The sequence below is a fragment of the Tachypleus tridentatus genome, chromosome 4 (genome assembly GCF_004210375.1).
Source record: "Tachypleus tridentatus isolate NWPU-2018 chromosome 4, ASM421037v1, whole genome shotgun sequence".
Taxonomy (NCBI): Eukaryota; Metazoa; Arthropoda; class Merostomata; order Xiphosura; family Limulidae; genus Tachypleus; species Tachypleus tridentatus.
This window is the reverse complement of record NC_134828.1, coordinates 122,144,597-122,162,839: the sequence shown is the minus strand read 5'-3', so window position 1 is coordinate 122,162,839 and position 18,243 is coordinate 122,144,597. Positions and strand designations below refer to the sequence as shown.

The following is an 18,243-nucleotide window of genomic DNA, read 5'->3' as shown; positions in this document are numbered from 1 at the left end:
ATTGGATGAAAACAACGTAAATAACTGTGAGAGTCTGTCACACTGTTATAATTGGTTCTTTGTGCTGTTCACCTAGAAAATCAACAATTCCTTTTACGAAATATCTATATATTAAAACGATTCATCAAAAAACGTTAATCCATGTTACATACAGCTTGGTGAAGTAATGTATCTGTAAAATAAAGCTGTTATTTTAGTGTTAAGTACTACTTCGTAAGGTTATGTGTTATATTAAACACCACCAAAGTAATACAGCTGTAAAGTGGTCGGTCAAGCTGTTATTTTAGTGTTAAATGCTACTTCATAAGGTCATGTGTTATATTAAACACCACAAAAGTAATACAGCTGTAAAGTGGTCGGTCAAGCTGTTATTTTAGAGTTAAATGCTACTTTATAAGGTCATGTGTTATATTAAACACCACAAAAGTAATACAGCTGTAAAGTGGTCGGTCAAGCTGTTATTTTAGAGTTAAATGCTACTTCATAAGGTTATGTGTTATTTAATCAAGGTACTTCATAAAAATCAACCGAAAAGCACAACTTACTTTCACCATAGAGACCAATATAACCACCAACCAAGAATCCTAGTGGCTGGCTTACCCCTGTTATTTGTTCTCGATAGTATTTTGTTCTCAAAATACGATACAGTATGAATAATGTGAAATCATTGGTGACTTTGAAATGTAATTTTATCAAAAACATTCCAGTTTCATTTACTGTCCTGTTAAGGCAACATATTACCAACTAAAAACTGAATTATAAACCACTTGGTAATTATTTCTGATAATAGCGACAAACTTGTATTTGTTTCCCGTATTGGCTTCTAAACATAACAAGGGTTGATATCCAATTATAGATTAAAACACAACAACATCTATTTGTCTTTATTGACTTGTGACCGTCATAGCCAGATGGTTAGGGCGCTCGACTTGTATGAGGGCCACAGGTTCAAATCCTCGTCGTACTAAACATGCTCGCTCTTTCACTCAAAATGATGTTATAACGTTACGATCAATCCCACTATTCGTTGGTAAAAGAGTAGTCCAAGAGTTGCGGTGGGTGGTGATGACTAGCTGCCTACCCTCTAGTTTTACACTGCTAAATTCGGGACGGCTAACGCAGGTTGCCCTCGTGTAGCTTTGCGCAAAATTCAAAAACAAAGAAACTTTATTGACTTCGCGCGTTATTACTGAGTGTATCGTTTGGCTAATTGTACTGCTTGTGTTAAATTCTTGTCTCACTCAGAAAGTCACGCTAATAGAAATACCTGACATCTAGAACTTAAAGTAAAGTAACAACAAATGAAAGTGATGTGAACAAAGAGGTGAACACCACGAAACCTCAAACTGTTGTTAACCATAACCACCACACAATCAGCCAACCAACTTCTCAAGAAATGTAACAGTTGTTTACATCTGAACTAGTAATTTAGGAAGAGTTTACCTAAATATGGAAGTTTTTAATGAGTTTTAGTTATTAAAAAACAGTTTCCATCTCTCTTATCTGGTACACATCAAATCTCATTCACTAGTCCCCACAATAGCACAGCGGTATGTTTAAGAACATACAAAGCTAGGAACCGGGTTTTGATACCAGTTGTTGGCATAACACAGATCGCCTATTGTACAGCTTTGTGCTTAACTAACAACAACTGATTCACCTAGGTAACAGTATATATAGAGAGACAAATATATATTTGTATGTATATATATAGAGAGACAGATGGCATAACTATATATTTGTATGTACATATATAGAGACGGATTGCACAACTATATATTTGTATGTATATATAGAGAGACAGATTGCACAACTATATATTTGTATGTATATATATAGATACAGATTGCACAACTATATATTTGTATGTATATATAGAGAGACAGATTGCATAACTATATATTTGTATGTATATATATAGAGACAGATTGCATAACTATATATTTGTATGTATATATATATAGACAAATGGCATAACTATATATTTGTATGTATATATAAAGAGACAGATTGCATAACTATATATTTGTATGTATATATATAGACAGATTGCATTACTATATATTTGTATGTATATAGAGAGACAGATTGCATAACTATATATTTGTATGTATATATATAGAAACAGATTGCATAACTATATATTTGTATGTACATATATAGAGACAGATTGCATAACAATATATTTCTAGATATTTTTTAGCATGGCGGCCTTTCTAGCCTCGCTGATTTCCTTCAATAGTAAGTTTTTCACACAAACGGCGTCATTAGCTGTGTTTTGCAGTACGGTCGATTTATTTTTGGGATATATGATGAAATTTATACTTTGGTATAAGAAGTAAGTTTATCAGTTATTAAACAACTTCTTACCAACTCAATGAAGAAAAAACGGTATGAATGGGGTCTGAAATACAAGAACTGGACGCAAGAACAATGGAGGAAGGTGTTATTCAGTGAGTAAACTCATTTCTTCGTACAGGGTCAAAGAAGTCTGCATGTTCGCAGATCTCCAGGTGAGAAACTTCGGGAATATCACATCAATCAGTTCGTAAAACATCCCTTGAAGAAGATGTTTTGGGGCTTTTTCAGCTGCTATTGCGTCGGAGGCTTACATGTCGTAGAAGGTATGAGGCGAGGACCACAGTACATCGAAGTTTTGCAGAGAAGAGTCGTTCCAGAATTGAAAAAGAGATTTCCAGATGGATCTGGCATTTTTCAGCAAGATCTGGCTCCGTGCCACACATCGAAACTTGTGAAGAATTTTATGACTAAAACGCGAATAAAGGTGCTGGACTGGCTTGGAAACTCTCCGGACTTAAATCCTATTGAAAATCTTTGAACGATTTGTAAAGAAAATTGAGGTGTGGTACCGCGATCCAAAAATTAGTAAAGATTACAGTCAACTAGTGGATTCAATGACAAAGCGGAGTAATGATCTTCTGAAAAATAAAGGCCGTCATATCATGTATTAATTTGTGAGTAATTTTTGAATTCTCAGAAATAAAACGCAAAAAATTGAAAAATCGTAATTTTCTGTCTTGTTTCAATTAATTTGCACAAGGGTGTGATTGCCAAAGTCAAAACTTTAATGCGAAGTCTGCTGGCTTTGTAGGAAGTAATAAAACCATTGGAGAGGTTACACTCTGTTTGACCTTTGGTAACGAATCCAGTAAGTTTATCAGAAAATTTAGATAACGTATAAAAAATATTGAAGGGCTAGAAACTGGTTTCATAGAGACGTGAGAAAAATTATCTGGAGATTAGGTTTGATTATATTTAAGCACAAGACTATGCAATGGGATATCTAGGATATGCCCAACATAGGTATCAAAATCCGACTTTTTTAGTATGGAAATTCTGCAAAATTACCGGTAAACCACTGGAGGGCGTTCTAAAGAGAAAAGTGAAGATCTACAAGGGTGCAATAAGTTATCAATAGTTAGGCTTAGGAAGAGGCAGGTGGTCATAGAATCAAATGTTAACTCTGAAAATAAATGTGATTTCACACTTTTAAAGTTCTCGTCCATTGTCAGATAAAGTGATTTCAATCGCATGTTAGAAGTATGTACTATTAAATCTATAATTTTAAAAGCCATACTTCATACATGTAAACTTAATTATGAATGTATGTATTTTGAAATACCAATGTCTTCTGAAAGTAAGTTCATAAGATTTTCTAGTTATCATTACATTACCTTAATTTAAACTACTGTTTTAACAGGTTTTCTTTTATTTTTACATTCCAATTACGATTTTCTTTGTTTTATAAATTCACGCTTTTACGTGAATAACAGAAGCGTAATGCTTCATTTTTGTAAAATTACAACGATAAGAGTGTAAGCACCAACATTTTGAGCAACAAAATTTGTGTTTGTTAGAACTACAGTTTCGTTCCCTAAGAGCTAATGGACAGAAAAAGACTCGTTAGGTTAGAAACGTGGAAGTTCGATCACATTTGGAAGAAGCCATCAGTGGCAAATGGTGTTGGCTTGAGAGAAGTGATACATGGTCAGTCGAAGTGTTAAGTACTGTGGAACAAAAGATTGTGCATTTCATTCTGTAATGAAGTCTGTTCTGTATAACTGAAGAACAAATTTGCTTTATGAAACTTCATATTATGTAAAACTAGAATTCAGTAAGTTTTTATTGCCAATATTACTTGGCTTGTATAAGTTTTATAGTTGCAATAAATACTAGAACGAATTTGGTTTGGGGGTTATCAAATTACAGTTTTGCCATTTAAATAGTTTTTGCTTTGAAAAACACTGTAGACCAGTAACTCCTGTGATTTTTCAGATGATGGCCGCGTAAGTCAGGCTGAAAATGTGTTTCTTGATGAATACATTATTCCTTAAATAGAGTTTTGTTTAGTATGCAATGTTTAATAATACAGTCCACGAATCAAGTTTTAGAGGACCTGATGTGGTTCCAGTATTGTGGGTCATTGTGGTGCGTGAAGAAAATTTTGAGATAAATATTTAAATATCACATAGTAAGGAATAAACGATAACTATTGTTAAGAGAGTTTTAAGGCTTTGGTAACAGTCATTAAAGTGTGTCACTTACAAATAGCAATAATAACCAGAAACCTTAACTATAGTTATGAAAGTAACCTCGCGTCATAAATGGTAAGGGTACTTAGTATATTTGTGATAGTAATAGTTTCAAGTGTTTTCGTACTTTGTCGCATGTTTAGTCTGATTCAAGATATTTTAAAAGTTCTGATCAACACCACATGTATGGGGATAAATAAAACCTCAAGGTTATCTCACATAAAAGTATTAAATATCCTGTTATTTAAAAACATCCATGTTTATTACAATAATAGGAAATTAAATCTCTAATAAAAGATTGATACTACAGTGTTTCGCTAACGTGTTTTGAAAGTCAAAGTAATGAAATAAAAAAGGTGTACTTCACGTTTCGAACTCTAGATAATTTACAGTTTGTATGTACTTCACGTTCCAAACTCTAGATAATTTACAGTTTGTATGTACTTCACGTTTCGAACTCTAGATAATATACAGTTTGTATGTACTTCACGTTTCGAACTCTAGATAATTTACAGTTATTCATAGTTAAATTTGTTGCAGTTTTCTTTTAGTTTCAGTTTTATGAAACTGTATAATTTTTTTTTTTTCATTTTTCCATGAACAATAACAACATTTGTATTTTTTTCTCAACATCCAGCTGTCACCACTATTGAGGATTTTGTAGATACAACTATTGTCCTCAAGAAAGACAACAATGAACTGGGGATTAGTGTCACAGGGGGAAATGACACCTGTTTGGTAAGATATTAAAAACTGATGACCAATTCTTAGGTCGGGTTAAGTTTGTAAGTCTACTGTAAGTGACGTCACCATATGTCTACAATAACGAGACATTTATAACTGTAGTAGTCTACTTCAGAAGAACAATCTATAAAATAACATTGTTTACTTACTTTAAGCATAGAGATTCACAATGGTCCATCCTCATTGTATTTCCACAGGAGTGAACCCTGAAATTTAGCATTCTTAAGCCCTTATATTTACTGTTCAGCTGCCGGCAGTATTATATTTATTAACGAAATTTAAATTAGTCTGAGATTTCTCATGGAGACTTCATTCTTAACTCTTTAAGAAACCCACACTGAGGAGATTGAAACTTAATAAATTTGAACCAAATTAGGGTAATTCTTTAGATATCAGTAACAATACTTGTCACTTCTGTATATACAAGAGTAAAATGTTTTGCTTGAAACTTTATGAAACACAGTTTGCGAACTACATTTTGTCTCGTATTTTCATGCAAGGTTACAAAAGGGTTACCTACGTATAGCACTCTTTAATTTTTGACCTGATAGACAGGAGAGAAAGCAGCACTCGCCACCAAATCTCAGGCTACTGTTATTTTGTTTGACAAAATATTTGGATTGGACCGACACTTGTATAGTGCACTCATGGGCGTAAAGTGTGAACATGTTTGTTTGTACGGTGAATCATTAACCATCAGGTTCACAGTCCGTATAATCCAACAACATGGTTACACTCAGCCTCAAACCCCAGATTTGTAAACAATACATACACTTCGTAAAAATTAGGAAGTATCTGTATACCAGTAAAGAACTCCACTAAACTCCTGTAGAGATTTAAGGAAATACCTGTATACCAGTAAAGAATTCCACTAAACTAGTACTATCCTTTAGAGATTTAAAGGAAATATCTGTATACCAGTAAAGAACTCCACTAAACTAGTACTATCCTTTAGAGATTTAAGGAACTATCTGTATGCCAGTAAAGAACTCCACTAAACTAGTACTATCCTTTAGAGATTTAAGGAAATATCTGTATACCAGTAAAGAACTCCACTAAACTAGTACTGTCCTTTAGAGATTTAAGGAAATATCTGTATACCAGTAAAGAACTCCACTAAACTAGTACTATCCTGTAAAGATTTAAGGAAATATCTGTATACCAGTAAAGAACTCCACTAAACTAGTACTGTCCTTTAGAGATTTAAGGAACTATCTGTATACCAGTAAAGAACTCCACTAAACTAGTACTATCCTTTAGAGATTTAAGGAAATATCTGTATACCAGTAAAGAACTCCACTAAACTCCTGTAGAGATTTAAGGAAATATCTGTATACCAGTAAAAAACTCCACTAAACTAGTGCTATCCTTTAGAGATTTAAAGGAAATATCTGTATACCAGTAAAGAACTCCACTAAACTAGTACTCTCCTTTAGAGATTTAAAGGAAATATCTGTATACCAGTAAAGAACTCCACTAAACTAGTACTATCCTTTAGAGATTTAAGGAAATATCTGTATACCAGTAAAGAACTCCACTAAACTAGTACTATCCTTTAGAGATTTAAGGAAATATCTGAATACGAGAAAAGAACTCCACTAAACTAGTACTATCCTTTAGAGATTTAAGGAAATATCTGTATACCAGTAAAGAACTCCACTAAACTAATACTATCCTTTAGAGATTTAAGGAAATATCTGTATACCAGTAAAGAACTCCACTAAACTAGTACTATCCTTTAGAGATTTAAGGAAATATCTGTATATCAGTAAAGAACTCCACTAAACTAGTACTATCCTTTAGAGATTTAAGGAAATATCTGAATACGAGAAAAGAACTCCACTAAACTAGTACTATCCTTTAGAGATTTAAGGAAATATCTGTATACCAGTAAAAAACTCCACTAAACTAGTACTATCCTGTAGAGATTTAAGGAAATATCTGTATACCAGTAAAGAACTCCACTAAACTAGTACTATCCTTTAGAGATTTAAGGAAATATCTGAATACGAGAAAAGAACTCCACTAAACTAGTACTATCCTTTAGAGATTTAAGGAAATATCTGTATACCAGTAAAGAACTCCACTAAACTAGTACTATCCTTTAGAGATTTAAGGAAATATCTGTATACCAGTAAAGAACTCCACTAAACTAGTACTATCCTTTAGAGATTTAAAGGAAATATCTGTATACCAGGAAAGAACTCCACTAAACTAGTACTAACCTTTAGAGGTTTAAGGAACTATCTGAATACGAGAAAATAACTCCACTAAACTAGTACTATCCTTTAGTGATTTAAAGGAAATATCTGTATACCAGTAAAGAACTCCACTAAACTAGCACTATCCTTTAGAGATTTAAGGAAATATCTGAATACGAGAAAAGAACTCCACTAAACTAGTACTATCCTTTAGAGATTTAAGGAAATATCTGTATACCAGTAAAGAACTCCACTAAACTAATACTATCCTTTAGATATTTAAGGAAATATCTGTATATCAGTAAAGAACTCCACTAAACTAGTACTATCCTTTAGAGATTTAAAGGAAATATCTGTATACCAGTAAAGAACTCCACTAAACTAGTACTATCCTTTAGAGATTTAAAGGAAATATCTGTATACCAGTAAAGAACTCCACTAAACTAGTACTATCCTTTAGAGATTTAAAGGAAACATCTGTATACCAGTAAAGAACTCCACTAAACTAGTACTATCCTTTAGAGATTTAAGGAAATATCTGTATACCAGTAAAGAACTCCACTAAACTTGTGCTATCCTGTAGAGATTTAATACTGACGAGAATACTTTTTTGAATTAAAACAGAACCATTCTGCTGGAAGAGGGTCTAACATTTCAAATATTGTCTCAAATGTAATCAACCCTCGTGCTAGTGAGACAATTAAAAGTAATACTTCTTACTCTGACATTGAAAAGACGTCAAAACTGAAACCTTACGATGTTAGTGCCAGGAAGCGCGTGACGTTAGTAGGAGTTTGTTGATAAAAACTGTGGCTCCTGCCTGTGTTGATTAATTACCACATCAAAAGCTATTGGGAAACAGCAACAAGTCGCTGCTAAAAGTGATTTTATTGGCTGTACATCATATTGAAAGTCAGAATACCCCATTTGAAAATAGGCTAAATATAACTTTTCAACACAACTTCTTCTGGTATCTACACTTATGAGATGGTTAAATAAAACTTAAAAGTGAACCATCAACAATGTGTTTGTACTTTCACTTGAGAACTCTATTGATGCAGAAATCCTACAGAAAAACCTATGTCTTGTAGGTTAGCAAAGGCCGCTACGTGACCTAAAGGTAAAGAAACGTTGTACATAAAAACTCTGCTTCATCATTAAATATTACACAGTATTCACTATATTTAACCTCCATTTCATTTGACTATTTCAGTTGTGCCACATTTTCGTTTCCTCAACTTATAATTATATATTCAAGTTCTTTATTCTTGTGTGTTGTAATTATTCTGTTGTAATTACAAATATTGTTTGCTTGTTTTCTATCCCACGTTACTGATGATGAAATTGTGAGGATTGCCAAACATTTAATAAATGTTTCCTGTTATCACGTTTGTGCTTTGTTTTATCATTAAGTTATGTTTTATTGTGAGGATTCCCAAACATTTAATAAATGTTTCCTGTTTTCACACTTGTGCTTTGTTTTATCATTAAGTTATGTTTTATTTTGATGATTCCCAAACATTTAATAAATGTTTCCTGTTATCTCGTTTGTGCTTTGTTTTATTATTATATTTTATTTTGAGGATTCCCAAACATTTAATAAATGTTTCATGTTATCACGTTTGTGCTTTGTTTTATTATTATGTTTTATTGTGAGGATTCCCAAACATTTAATAAATGTTTCCTGTTATGACGTTTGTGTTTTGTTTTATCATTAAATTATGTTTTATTTTGAGGATTCCCAAACATTTAATAAATGTTTCCTATTATCACGTTTGTGTTTTGTTTTATCATTAACTGTGAAGGTTTATAAATATCAAATCGGAGTTTGATCGACACACCACAGTTTGTCGATAGAGTAATCAACAAGAGACAAACAAAATCACAACATTTAGTTTTCTAAAATTGTCATTCAATTATTAAAAAAGTGAAGCATACTTTGTTTGAAAACAATGACGACCATTAATATGTCAAAAGAAAATTATTTTTATTCTTCAAAAGAATCAAGGAATTTTTGTTTACGTTTCGTGTTCTATTTGATGTGGTCGTTTTCGAAATGCCAGTAACGTGCAGCAACGTGCAAACGATTTTTTTCAAAGTATTGATGGCACGAGCGACTCTTTAGAGACAACATGAATCAAATGAACAACGGGAAATCAAACTAAAATAGATTTAAACTAATTATACGATTGTCTCTCAGTTTAACACTTCGCAAAACACAAATTTACATAAATTTTGTGAAACATTTCATCAAGGAAACAGGTGAAGGGTGATTAGTTAGAATTAAAAGTAAAATGTTAGATTTTCAAGACGCTGATCTTTGTTGGTGCTTTGAGTTTCAAGTCGCTGACCTTTGTAAGTGATAAGACTTTCAAGACGCTGACCTTTGTTGGTGATTAGAGTTTCAAGACATTGACATTTGTTGATGATTAGAGTTTCAAGACGCTTAGTTTTAATGATGCTTAGAGTTTCCAGACGCTGACTTTTGTTGGTGATTAGAGTTTCAAGACGCTGGCATTTGTTGGTGATTAGAATTTCAAGACGCTGGCCTTTGTTGGTGATTAGTGTTTCAAGACGCTGATCTTTGTTGGTGATTAGAGTTTCAAGACGCTGACCTTTGTTGGTGATTAGAGTTTCAAGATATTGACTTTTGTTGGTGATTAGGGTTTCAAGACGCTGACTTTTATCGATGCTTAGAGTTTCAAGACGCTGACCTTTGTTGGTGATTAGAGTTTCAAGACGCTGGCATTTGTTGGTGATTAGAGTTTCAAAACGCTTAACTTTGTTAGTGATTAGAGTTTCAAGACGCTGACCGTTGTTGATTCTTTGAGTTTCAAGACATTGACCTTTGGTGGTGATTAGAGTTTCAAGACGCTGATCTTTGTTAGTTATTAGAGTTTCAAGACTTTGACCTTTGTTGATGATTAGAGTTTCAAGACGCTTATCTTTGTTAGTGATCAGAGTTTGAAGACGCTGACCTTTGTTGATTCTTAGAGTTTTAAGACGCTGACTTTTGTTAGTTATTAGAGTTTCAAGACGCTGACCTTTGTTGATACTTAGAGTTTCAAGACGCTGACCTTTGTTGGTGATTAGAGTTTCAAAACGCTGACCTTTGTTGGTGATTAGAGTTTCAAGACACTGACCTTTTTTAGTGATTAGAGTTTCAATACACTGACCTTTTTTAGTGATTAGAGTTTTAAGACGCTGACCTTTGTTGATGATAACAGTTTTAAGACGATGTGCTTTGTTGATGATAAGAGTTTCAAGACATTGACCTTTGTTGGTGATTAGAGTTTCAAGACGCTGACCTGTGTTGGTGATTAGAGTTTTAAGACGCTGACCTTTGTTGGTGATTAGATTTTGAAGACGCTGACCTTTGTTGATGATAAGAGTTTCAAGACGATGTGCTTTGTTGATGATAAGAGTTTCAAGACGTTGACCTTTGTTGGTGAATAGAGTTTCAAGACGATGATTTTTGTTGGTGATTAGAGTTTCAAGACATTGACCTTTGTTGGTGATTAGAGTTTCAAGACGCTGACCTTTGTTGGTGATTAGAGTTTCAAGACGCTGACCTTTGTTGGTGATTAGAGTTTCAAGACGATGACCTTTGTTTGTGATTAGAGTTTCAAGACGCTGCCCTTTGTTGATACTTATAGTTTCAAGACGCTGACCTTTGTTGGTGATTAGAGTTTTAAGACGCTGACCTTTGTTGGTGATTAGAGTTTCAAGACGCTGACCTTTGTTGGTGATTAGAGTTTCAAGACGCTTACCTTTGTTGGTTATTAGAGTTTCAAGACGCTGATCTTTGTTGGTGATTAGAGTTTCAATACGCTCACCTTTGTTATTGATTAGAGTTTCAAGACGCTGACCTGTGTTTATGCTTAGAGTTTCAAGACGCTGACCTTTGTTGGTGATTAGAGTTTGAAGACGCTGTCCTTTGTTGGTGATTAGAGTTTCAAGACGCTGACCTTTGTTATTGATTAGAGTTTCAAGACGCTGACTTTTGTTTATGCTTAGAGATTCAAGACGCTGACCTTTGTTGGTGATTAGAGTTTCAAGACGCTGACCTTTGTTGGTGATTAGAGTTTCAAGAAGCTGACCTTTGTTGGTGATTAGAGTTTCAATACGCTCACCTTTGTTAATGATTAGAGTTTCAAGACATTGACCTTTGTTGTTGATTAGAGTTTCAAGACATTGACCTTTGTTGGTGATTAGAGTTTCAAGACGCTGACCTTTGTTGGTGATTAGAGTTTGAAGACATTGACCTTTGTTGGTGATTAGAGTTTCAAGACGCTGACCTTTGTTGGTGATTAGAGTTTCAAGACGCTGTCCTTTGTTGGTGATTAGAGTTTCAAGACGCTGACCTTTGTTAGTGATTAGAGTTTCAAGACGCTGACTTTTATTTATGCTTAGAGTTTCAAGACGCTGACCTTTGTTGGTGATTAGAGTTTCAAGACATTCACCTTTGTTGGTGATTAGAGTTTCAAGACGCTGACCTTTGTTGGTGATTAGAGTTTCAAGACGCTGACCTTTGTTAGTGATTAAAGTTTCAAGACGCTGACCTGTGTTTATGCTTAGAGTTTCAAGACGCTGACCTTTGTTGGTGATTAGAGTTTCAAGACGCTGACCTTTGTTGGTGATTAGAGTTTCAAGACGCTGTCCTTTGTTGGTGATTAGAGTTTCAAGACGCTGACCTTTGTTGGTGATTAGAGTTTCAAGACGCTGACCTTTGTTGTTGATTAGAGTTTGAAAAATTGATCTTTGTTGGTGATTAGAGTTTCAAGACGCTGACCTTTGTTGGTGATTAGAGTTTCAAGACGCTGTCCTTTGTTGGTGATTAGAGTTTCAAGACGCTGACCTTTGTTATTGATTAGAGTTTCAAGACGCTGACTTTTGTTGGTGATTAGAGTTTCATGACGCTGACCTTTGTTAGTGATTAGAGTTTCAAGACGCTAACCTGTGTTTATGCTTAGAGTTTCAAGACGCTGACCTTTGTTGGTGATTAGAGTTTCAAGACATTGACCTTTGTTGATGATTAGAGTTTCATGACGCTGACCTTTGTTGGTGATTAGTGTTTGAAGACATTGACCTTTGTTGGTGATTAAAGTTTCAAGACGCTGACCTGTGTTTATGCTTAGTTTCAAGACGCTGACCTTTGTTGGTGATTAGAGTTTTAAGACGCTGACCTTTGTTGGTGATTAGAGTTTCAAGACGCTGTCCTTTGTTGGTGATTAGAGTTTCAAGACGCTGACCTTTGTTGGTGATTAGAGTTTCAAGACGCTGACCTTTGTTGTTGATTAGAGTTTGAAAAATTGATCTTTGTTGGTGATTAGAGTTTGAAGACATTGACCTTTGTTGGTGATTAGAGTTTCAAGACGCTGACCTTTGTTGGTGATTAGAGTTTCAAGACGCTGTCCTTTGTTGGTGATTAGAGTTTCAAGACGCTGACCTTTGTTATTGATTAGAGTTTCAAGACGCTGACTTTTGTTGGTGATTAGAGTTTCAAGACGCTGACCTTTGTTAGTGATTAGAGTTTCAAGACGCTGACCTGTGTTTATGCTTAGAGTTTCAAGACGCTGACCTTTGTTGGTGATTAGAGTTTCAAGACATTGACCTTTGTTGGTGATTAGAGTTTCAAGACGCTGACCTTTGTTGGTGATTAGTGTTTGAAGACATTGACCTTTGTTGGTGATTAGAGTTTCAAGACGCTGACCTTTGTTGGTGATTAGAGTTTCAAGACGCTGTCCTTTGTTGGTGATTAGAGTTTGAAGACGCTGACCTTTGTTAGTGATTAGAGTTTCAAGACGCTGACTTTTGTTTATGCTTAAAGTTTCAAGACGCTGACCTTTGTTGGTGATTAGTGTTTCAAGACATTCACCTTTGTTGGTGATTAGAGTTTCAAGACGCTGACCTTTGTTGGTGATTAGAGTTTCAATACGCTCACCTTTGTTAGTGATTAAAGTTTCAAGACGCTGACCTGTGTTTATGCTTAGAGTTTCAAGACGCTGACCTTTGTTGGTGATTAGAGTTTCAAGACATTGACCTTTGTTGTTGATTAGAGTTTCAAGACATTGACCTTTGTTGGTGATTAGAGTTTCATGACGCTGACCTTTGTTGGTGATTAGAGTTTGAAGACATTGACCTTTGTTGGTGATTAGAGTTTCAAAACGCTGACCTTTGTTGGTGATTAGAGTTTCAAGACGCTGTCCTTTGTTGGTGATTAGAGTTTCAAGACGCTGACCTTTGTTGGTGATTAGAGTTTCAAGACGCTGACCTTTGTTGGTGATTAGAGTTTCAAGGCGCTGACCTTTGTTGATGCTTAAAGTTTCAAGACGCTGACCTTTGTTGATGCTTAAAGTTTCAAGACGCTGACACTTGTTGGTGTGTAACATGACAATAGGAATGATAAAATCCTGTTTAGAATGAAATTGATTCTTTACCGGTTTTATTTCGAACGTAGGTTGTTTGTTGACGATTAGTGAGTAGGAAGACATCTTCATACTTCTCGACGGAACTGTTCGTGACCAGAAGCAAGCTACCTAATAATTAAAATCAGAACGAGAAAGAAATTTGATATTTAAAGATACTAGTCTCCGTGACAGGCTGATAAAAGATACTTAACGTTCCTAGTCAATATCAGAAAACTATCATAATTAGAATGCATTAGTTGGGAACCATTACTGTTAACGACATTTTTGGCCGTAATTCCAATAATATCTATTCGCTCTGGGTGAAACCTAGAGGTTAGCTTACCAAGATTAGAAATGCGACGATTTATGTTCGAGTTCCATTGCTGAAAAAAACAACAAATTCCAGTGTAGGTAGGTGGTTAGGGCATTCAATTCGTAATCTCAGGGTTACGGGTTTGAATCCCCATCCTACCAAGCGTGCTCGCCCTTTCAGCCGTGGGACGTTGTGATGTTATGGGCAATCTCATTCTTAGTTGATAAAAGACTAGCCCAAAAGTTGTTGATGATGACTAGCTACCTTCCCTTTAGTTTTACACTGTTAAATTAAGGACAGCTAGCGCAGATAGCGCTCGTGTAGCTCTGTGTGAAAGTCAAAAACCGTTAACTCTAGGGCTACTCTTTTACCAACGAACAGTGAGATTGACCGTGACATTATAAGGCCTTCACGGTTAAAAAGACGAGCATGTTTGGTGTGGCGGTGATTCGAACCCGCGACCCTCGGATTACTAACCACCTAGCTATTCCAGGACAGACAATAATATATCACTATATTCGGACATCTTAAGAGATATACGTTAGTTCCAAATTCTATGGTAAAACAATGTTGAATATTCTTTAAAATGTACTTTTAAAAATATTTAAACATTGCAGAAAAACTTAATTAATCCAAATATCTATAAAGAAAAATAGGTTTGGTTCTTATATACAAAACCCTAGTACAAGAAAGTGCGTAAATTACTAGTTAAGACTAACGATTTGGCAATTTGTTGTTTTTTACGCACATTGCTATGATGACAGAAAAGTGTGCGTAGTTTGTTAAAAACCAATAATTGTCAAGATTTTACTGTATGTAAATTATTAGCCACTGGGCTCACACAACCTTAAATCCGCCACTTCACACTTGGCTTATGACAGCTAACGTTAGTTCAGGACATGTTATATATAACTTGTCGGTGTATGACATACTAGGTTTAATGAAAGTGAACGTTATTTGAAGACATCTTATAACTTGTCATGTGTGACACACTAGGCTTGTGACACAAAATTAAAAAATATGCTATGTAAGTCAATATAAAACAAAAAACTAGAGAATAAATGAATTAGTGAAATGTTTAATACATATAATGATGGATGCAGGGTAAATTATTGGTTATAAAGAATGTCTCATTCAAATATTGGACAAATTAAGATAATACGTGTGATAAAAACTGATAACAGTGTCATAATAGTTGTCACACTGAAATAATAAAATAAGAGTTTTATTTGTAAATTATAGGACACATAATTAATTTGTAAATTGTAGAACACATAATTAAGTCTAGACTAAATTGTTTGATGTAATCACATCTTAAGACACCCCACAATGCGCCTTTGTCCAATTTAATAATTTACCAAATAATACCTTCTGCCTATGAAAGCACCGTCCACTTTTGTAAGACCAATGCAGGTAAATATATTAAAACTGTAAACATAAGTTGAGAACAACTGAAATCTATAAGCAGTTCTACGAAAGTAATAGTTTCCAATCCTATATAAGCTTGGTAATAACATCTACTAATAGATCCCTTGGTTACAATATCTGTTTCTAGGAGTGCACCCTCTGTTACTAGTTCGTCGCCTAGCAACACGCTCTATGTTGAATAACCCTTAACTATATTATCACATGGCATCTCCTAGCAACGCATTATTTGATACTACTTCCTAACATAATCGTATCTGGTTTGTAGGACAATGAGATCGTTACACGTGTGACTCTCTGGTGGCGGACAATGAAACACTCGCCCTAATTACAACACCACCTACCGTTAACTCTTTCCGTGAAAGAGTAGTGGGATTGACTGTGGCTCTGTAAACCCCATAACTGAAAGGGCAAGCACGTTCAGAAACGCGGTTTCGAAGTCGTGGCCTACAGATTGCGAGTTAGGAGCTCTAATTACCAAACTATGCACGGCCTGTATTAAATAAAAACAAAACTATAGATTTATAATTGAATGGCATAACTAGAATTAATTAAACGTTATATGGCTTATTTTAAATATTAACTCTACGTTATAGATCAGAATTTGTTTTACAAGTAAATTATTCGCTTGGAGAATAAACAGTTTAAGATCTTTAGTGAGAAAGCAGCTTATCAATAGAACTTGTCGTGAGTCTAATACAATAATAATTGTTATTTAATAGCTCACATCTTATCTTATAGGACGCCATAGTTGTAACAGATGTTCTTCGCTGTGGTGCAGCTTTCCAAGATGGCCGTCTAAAGAGGGGAGATGTTTTGTTGGCTATAAGTCGAATCATTTTATTAGTTTCAAAGTTTATTCCAACACGATTTAATATGAAAAAAATACAACAACATTTCTTTTGTCTCCTACGGATTTTCTAGGTGAACGACATGTCACTGCGGGACATCTTCTTCAAAGAGGCTGTGAAACTGTTACGCGAGACAGCATCGCCCGTTCGACCGTTGGTTGTTATAGAAAATCGCTAAACCTTATTTACAACTCACCAGAGTAAGTTATTTAGCAGTCTAAGCTTTTATATAATCTTAGCAACTGTTAATTCAAACTTTTATATGTCTGGTTCCAAAGTCAGGCTTAGCGTTGCCTCCCGCCAACATTACTTTTGAGCCTTTGTCTAGTTCAATAAACTAAACTAACGTGGCAGGGGTTCAGTTTAGAGAGAGAAAATCAGAAGAGTTCTCTCTCAACTGGGGTGTTCAGGAACTTTGTAGTTCCTCTTCGTCCCCTTTCGTGGATTGTTATTAAGATTAAGTGGTGTTTTTTTTTTATTATTTTAATAAATTAATTATCGTTATTATTCTTGACTTTTTGGGTGGAGAATGTCTCACTAAATGTTCTTTTAGGTGGAGGCAAAGGCAGCAGTGGAAAGAAAGGCCGGGACCTGTCCCGAAATGAAAAAGTTGGGCAGATGTGAACATGAATGTAATTCATTCAAATTCAGATCAAATCAAACGGCCCGATTCTGGGTCTGGCAAAAAGGTTGCCTAGGCTGGGATCTAGAAATCCAATGCCTGAAGAATTTGATGTGGGGAAACAGGAGTGCCCCGAGAAAACCACTTTCACACGACAGGCGCCGAAAGTTTTGCCTGTCGTGTGCCCTGTACCTGAAAAAAAGGAATTCATGTTAATAACATAGATTTTATTTATTTAGATTCTTTGTTGAGTGGATTGTGATTCTTGAAATATGTTGTAAGGTGATATGTATTTTGTTGGTGCACTTGATAATTTGTGTAGTGATGCCGTTAGTTTGTTTCTATTTTCTGCTTTTAGATAATATTTGAGAGAAAGTTCTGTTATTCTGTCTCTTATAGTTGGTAAATTACTAATTTGGTGTAGATAATTTGTTGGCGTGAAAGATGGTAAACTGAATGCGGATTTTAATATTTTGTTTTGTTGCACTTGGATTTTTTTGGAGTGTGTTGTTTGACATATTGTATGTTACTTGACATCCGTACTCTATTAGTGGACGGATGTAAGCCTTGTATATTTGTATAATGGTGTTCGGTGCGCATTTCGATTGTTTACCAGTTATAGTCTTTAGATATGAAATCCTTTTCTGATTGATGAGTGTATATTGTTTATGTGTTTTTCCATGTTAGTTTTGTGTCGAAAGTGACGCCAAGGAATGTGATGTTTTTGCTCATGTTAATGGTTGTGTTTCCAAGTGATAGTTTTATTTTTCCAGATTTTTCTTTGCTTCTTTAGTTTTCTATAGAAGGTGATTGCTTGTGTTTTTGTCGGATTTAACACGACCCTCCACTTGTTGCTCCATGTTGAGACGTTGTTTAGTGATTCTTGTACGCGAGACATGGCCATTACTGGGTTTCTGGAGGTGCTCCAGATTGCGATGTCGTCTGCGTATTGTGAATTGTGTGTGTATGTTAGATTTGGAAAAGGTATGTAACTGACGAAAATTATGTATAGAAGTGGAGAGGACTGATCCTTGGGGCACTCCTGCCGTTATATTAAATAATTTGGATATGGTTTTATTGACTTTTACTTGTGCTGTTCTATTGGTTAAAAATTTGAAATCCAT

The 18,243-nt window shown here is 34.8% G+C and overlaps 1 protein-coding gene across 1 annotated transcript; it reads left to right on the top strand.

Annotated features, from left to right (window-relative positions):
• Nucleotides 1–3,905: 3,905 nt before the first annotated feature.
• On the top strand, nt 3,906–16,822 carry LOC143248211 (uncharacterized). Its single transcript, XM_076496642.1, has 3 exons — nt 3,906–4,008; nt 5,191–5,291; nt 16,571–16,822. The coding sequence occupies exons 1-3, from the start codon at nt 3,906–3,908 to the stop codon at nt 16,673–16,675; spliced, it is 309 nt and encodes a 102-aa protein (XP_076352757.1). The 3' UTR covers nt 16,676–16,822.
• The last annotated feature ends 1,421 nt before the right edge of the window (nt 16,823–18,243 follow it).

Coding starts and splice junctions, on each gene's coding strand:
- LOC143248211 (XM_076496642.1), top strand. CDS start 3,906: ATGGACAGAAAAAGACTCGTTAGGTTAGAAACGTGGAAGTTCGATCAC. Junction 4,009..5,190: donor CTTGAGAGAAGTGATACATG/GTCAGTCGAAGT, acceptor CTCAACATCCAG/CTGTCACCACTATTGAGGAT. Junction 5,292..16,570: donor GGGGAAATGACACCTGTTTG/GTAAGATATTAA, acceptor CGGATTTTCTAG/GTGAACGACATGTCACTGCG.